This window comes from Salvelinus sp. IW2-2015, unplaced genomic scaffold, assembly GCF_002910315.2.
Source record: "Salvelinus sp. IW2-2015 unplaced genomic scaffold, ASM291031v2 Un_scaffold8398, whole genome shotgun sequence".
NCBI classification, from domain to species: Eukaryota; Metazoa; Chordata; class Actinopteri; order Salmoniformes; family Salmonidae; genus Salvelinus; species Salvelinus sp. IW2-2015.
In genome coordinates, this window is record NW_019949658.1 from 1 (window position 1) to 5471 (window position 5471).

General features: G+C 43.8%; 1 protein-coding gene across 1 annotated transcript; it reads left to right on the forward strand.

Moving 5' to 3' along the window:
* Window positions 1-3248: 3248 nt before the first annotated feature.
* Window positions 3249-4921, forward strand: LOC112079542 (protein Wnt-5b-like). The gene is made up of 2 exons (XM_070442364.1): window positions 3249-3923; window positions 4618-4921. The coding sequence occupies exons 1-2, from the start codon at window positions 3811-3813 to the stop codon at window positions 4895-4897; spliced, it is 393 nt and encodes a 130-aa protein (XP_070298465.1). The 5' UTR covers window positions 3249-3810; the 3' UTR covers window positions 4898-4921.
* The last annotated feature ends 550 nt before the right edge of the window (window positions 4922-5471 follow it).

Consider the following 5471-nt stretch of genomic DNA (forward strand, 5'->3'; position numbering starts at 1 on the left):
TCATATAGTCCTGCAAACAAATGCAACCAGTCGAGAGAGGTGTAAGGTATGAGATGTGTTTGTGTCGGTGAAACACTAATAGTCATTCTAAAAGGATTTATCACCTTAAGTGAATTTGAAAGACACTGAGAATTAGGTGTCCTATTAGGGYACCCAAAKGCGTTAATTCATTCATGAATTTTTATCCACTGAAACTAAGGTCAAAGGGGTCAAGCACAGGGAAACGAARGGTCTACGAGTAGACCTATTGCACCCGTATTACACATTCAAACAACATCATCGGATGTATATTGCAGGCAGTCAAGACACTTTTACAGGAGGGAAGGGGGGGTCGGTCTAGGATGGAAGACGACGGCGGGCGCGTGAAAAGTTGATGGTTGGGGTGTAGGCCTAGGGGTTTGGGGAAAGATGAAAGGCGCGACGACAGTGGCATTATCATGCAGAGACCGGTCGGAAATCGAGTGGCGTCTCTCTCGCGCCAGTCAAGGCCCTATGACTCTCTGATCTGGTCTATGGAATGGAGCCCAGTAAAAAGGAAGACCTGGGGAAATAGTTGGTTAACCTGCTCGGCTGGAGCCCTATGCGTCCTGCAAGTGTCATGAGCAGAGCTACAAAGCTCTTCGTTTATTTCGTTTTCTGTGAACATAAATGGAAATGTTTCTAATTTTTTTTAAAGATAGTATTCGAATGTCATTACCTATGTTATATTTTTACACAGTGCAAAGTAAAAGTTTCCCTTTTTTTCGGTTGTTACTGAATTCGATTCGTTTAATTGCTCCTCATAACATGTTTTTTGTTGTTGTTTTTTTTTAACCTTTATTTAGCGAGGCAAGTCAGTTAAGAACAAATTCTTATTTACAATGACGGCCTACCCCGGCAAAAAACCCGGACGACGCTGGGCCAATTGTGCGCTGCCCTATGGGACTCCCAATCACGYCCGGATGTGATGCAGCCTGGAACAATACGCAAACGTGTGTAGCTATGCGCATATGGTTCAAAATATCTGTAAAGCCGTATTTGTAGTTGTTAGGCTATGGACTATTTTATTATCAAGGACTCTGAATTGTCCGACTTTAGAAAGTGGTGGAACTTTAGATCAAAGGGTCCCGTTCCAGCACGGCGTTTTACTTTGTCTTTGCGAACATTTGACATAAAGAAAGCTGCTTCAACACGCCTTTTCTTCAGAGGAACCTGGTCTCAGAGCCTCAATTGTGGCCGGTTTATTTTCTTATCCAAAGGAGGATTAAGGTTTTCGAAGCACTCACGTTTATTCAAACAAATCATCAAGTCGAAGTAAAAGGGGGGATTTAACGCACATGAACTTTGATGGAATTGGGACATTTTCCAAAACGTTAAAACTCCATTAATCTCTCTCTGGCACGCACGAACGCACACACACACACACACACACTCACACACACACACACACACACACACACACACACAGACACAGGTATGTCTTACTAACTTGTGAGGACTTTTCTGAGTACCACAAATTAATTCCCGTTCAAAATCCTATTTTCCCTACCTAATAACCTTAACCCTAAACCTAACCCTAAACCTAACCTAACCCTCAACCTAACCTAAACTCACCTTAACCCCTAAACCTAACTAACCCTAAACCTAACCCCTAAACCTAACCTTAACCCCTAAACCTAACCTTAACCCTAAACTAACCTAAACCCCTAAACCTAACCCTTAACCCTAAACCTAACCCCTAAACCTAACCCCTAACTAACCCCTAACCTAACCTAACCCTAAACCTAACCCTAACCCTAACCTTAACCTAAACCTAACCCCTAAACCTAACCTAACCCTAAACCTAACCCCTAAACCTAACCTTAACCCTAAACCTAACCTTAACCCTAAACCTAACCCCTAAACCTAACCTTAACCCTAAACCTAACCCCTAAACCTAACCTTAACCCTAACCTAACCCCTAAACCTACCTTAACCCTAAACCTAACCTAACCTAACCTAACCCCTAAAACCTAACTTAACCCTAAACCTAACCCCTAAACCTAACCTTAACCCTAAACCTAACCCTAACCTAACCTAACCCTAAACCTAACCTTAACCCTAAACCTAACCTAAACCTAACTTAACCCCTAAACCTAACCCCTAAACCTAACCTTAACCCTAACCTAACCCTAAACCTAACCTAACCCTAAAACCTAACCTTAACCCTAAACCTAACCCCAAACCTAACCTTAACCCTAAACCTAACCCCTAAACTAACCTTAACCCTAAACCTAACCCCTAAGCCTTTTTACAAGTGAGGACCGGCAAAAGGTTTGCTATTCTTGTGAGGACTTCTGGTACTCACGAGTATAATAAAACGTGTACACACACACACACACACACACACACACACACACACACACACACACACACACACAGTTTTAAATAGGTGTTTGTATTGGTGCCATGTCTTTTCTTTTGTTTTTACCAATAAAAAAGAAATGACAATTATATTACGACTATTTTAATAGTGCTTAAAAATCCTTATTGGATTAGTTTAAATTGGGTCCCTGTGGTATTCTAGTGACAGCAGAATGCTCATTGTAAACACCGGAAGGGCCTTGGTGTTGAGATGTTGCTCTTAGTGCGCAACTTCTGCAGAATCAGGTCTGAGTCACATTAATGACTGTTTGCTACGTACACTGTTGTCTCTCTCTCAATTTCAATTCAAGGGTTTCTCTAAATGCACTTCTCTCTCTCCCCCATTTGGTGTGTCCCATGTTTTACTATGACACTCCGGGTGGTCTCCGTCTTGCGCAATGACCCCCCCCCCCCCTTTCTTTTACACTGCTGCTCCTCGCAGTTTTTATCTATGCATAGTTATGTTACCCCAACTACATGTACATTATACCTCCATTACCTCGACTAGCCTGTACCCCCGCACATTGACTCGGTACCGGTACCCCCGCGTACTGTATATAGCCTCGTTATTGTTACTTTATTCTGTTGCTTTTTTTTTACTTTAGTTTGTTTCGTCAATATTTCTTAATAAACATTATTTTCTTAAACATTATTTTCTTAAAGTATTGTTGTTTAAGGGCTTGTAAGTCAGCATTTCACGGTAAGGCTACACATGTTGTATTCGGCGCATGTGACAAATACAATTTGATTTGACATGAACGGTGTCCCCGCAGGCGTCCGTCCTCCCCTTGCCCCGTAAAACAAGGGGGAGAAGAGGGGGAGGAGAAGAGGGGGAGAGAGGGATGGGATGAGGAGAGGCAGTCAGTGTTTAGAGTGTAAACTTACAAAGTAGATCAGATCGAGACAAGGAATGAACACTTGCTCAAATGTTTTCATAAAGAGCCTCGTCTTTTTAATCTCCTGGGAAACACCAGTATGAGACCTGTATCTTATCGGATCAACAACAACATCCACGTCATCTTTTCATGGACGGTGTTTTTTAATTAACGTTAGTCCTCATCAGAACGCACATCTGATGGGTCTGTCTCCTTACTAAACGCATCTTAGCCTATAGATCCTAATGCGTAACAATCAGGTTTTCTTCCTTGTACACATTTACGCACGACTGGGAATTAGGATTAGGCGTTCCGAACAGACTTTAGACAAAGTACAAGGTCAATAAAGTCGTGGGGACAATGCGCAGGACACCTTATCTCCACGGAATCGGATATTGACTCTTGGTTGTCTCGGCATCGTCATCTCTGTGAACCCAGTCAGGAACCCCCCCGCAGCGGATTACAGAGGTTGTTTTTGATCCGTCTTTTTCACAGAGGGGGCACTTCTTTCCCGTGTTGGTGTTTGTTGGCGGTGACGGTGGCACACGGGGCCATGGAGACCAGGACCAGCCGGAGACCGTGCAGCAGCGCCCAGCAACACTTACTGCTGGCGGTCGCTCTCATCGCATGCAGCTCGCATCTACTGGTGGACGCCAACTCCTGGTTGTAAGTTGAACTTTTTTCATGTCAAATTATTAACTCTGTACAGTTTCTATATCGTTGCGTAGTTTAGTTCATGCGCAATTGATTCATTAATTGACAGATGGTGGGTTTTGTGATTGGGGTTTGAGAGAGCGGAGTCCGTGTGTTGTTTAATGTGTTGTGGTGTCGTGTGTTCTGTTGGGTCGTGGAGGAGACCAGTGGGAGAACAAATGTGGTGACTTTGTCACAATATTTACCCATGCTACGCACAAATGGCCACGCTGTTTGTGGACTGGGGGGAGACCGCAGGACTCCACAGAGTGGAACGCCGCATCTTGACCTTGTGCGGAGAGTTTGCTGCCAAACGTTCCACTCTGATGGAGAGCATTCCARCCATATTCCTCATCATCTGACATCGATACAGCATTATTTCATTGTTAATACCGATGCGATATTTACCTGTCTGTATTTACACAGTAGAATAGACTATATATGTTTTCCTTTATATTTATTATTTAATTTATGCATATTTATGCATATTTGCCATTATTGCCAATTGTATCGCTTTATATGACATATTGAAACGGCGCATCTTTGACTGAAGCTATATAGGCTAAAATACTTGCTATTTACGCCTCATCCAGACACTATACTAAACGTTTATTTTCTCAACACTGTATATAACTACCAACCTCCTATTTCCCATCCGTGCATGCAGGTCGTTAGCGATGAACCCTATCCAGAGACCGGAGATGTACATCATCGGGGCCCAGCCTCTGTGCAGCCAGCTGACGGGMCTCTCCCAGGGGCAGAGGAAGCTGTGCCAGCTCTACCAGGACCACATGGTCTACATAGGCGAGGGCGCCAAGACGGGCATCAATGAGTGCCAATACCAGTTCAGACAGCGGCGGTGGAACTGTAGCACGGTGGATAATGCATCCGTGTTCGGACGCGTCATGCAGATAGGTAGCAAGTCACATGGTGGGATTGGGATTTAGGCTAGCTCTGGTCCAGGGCGTTAGTGACCGTTTATTTCACCAGGGGTTAGTTATTAAGGTACGCGCACGAATGCGCTGGACCAGAGCTAATGAGTGATTGGCCTATGCGACGGTAGGTGATGACACATGTTTATGTTTACATTTTGAATTCCCATTGTAAAATTAGAAGTAGTGCACTTTAGAAGGCATCGCATTAATNGACCAGGGCCCTATTCCCTATATAGTGCACTACTTTTGACCAGGGCCCTATTCCCTATATAGTGCACTACTTTAGACCAGGGCCCTATTCCCTATATAGTGCACTACTTTAGACCAGGGCCCTATTCCCTATATAGTACACTACCTTTGACCTCGTATGGCCTTGATCAAAAATCCATTATTGATGTTACTTGTTAAATCCACTTCAATCAGTGTAGATGAAGGTTAAAGAWATATTGTTTGAGACATGGATTGTGTATATGTGCCATTCAGAGGGTGAATTGAAGTGCCTCTGAACGGGGTATGGTAGTAGRTGCCAGGMGCACCGGTTTGAGTCAAGAACTGCAACGCTGCTGGGTTTTTCACGCTCAACAGT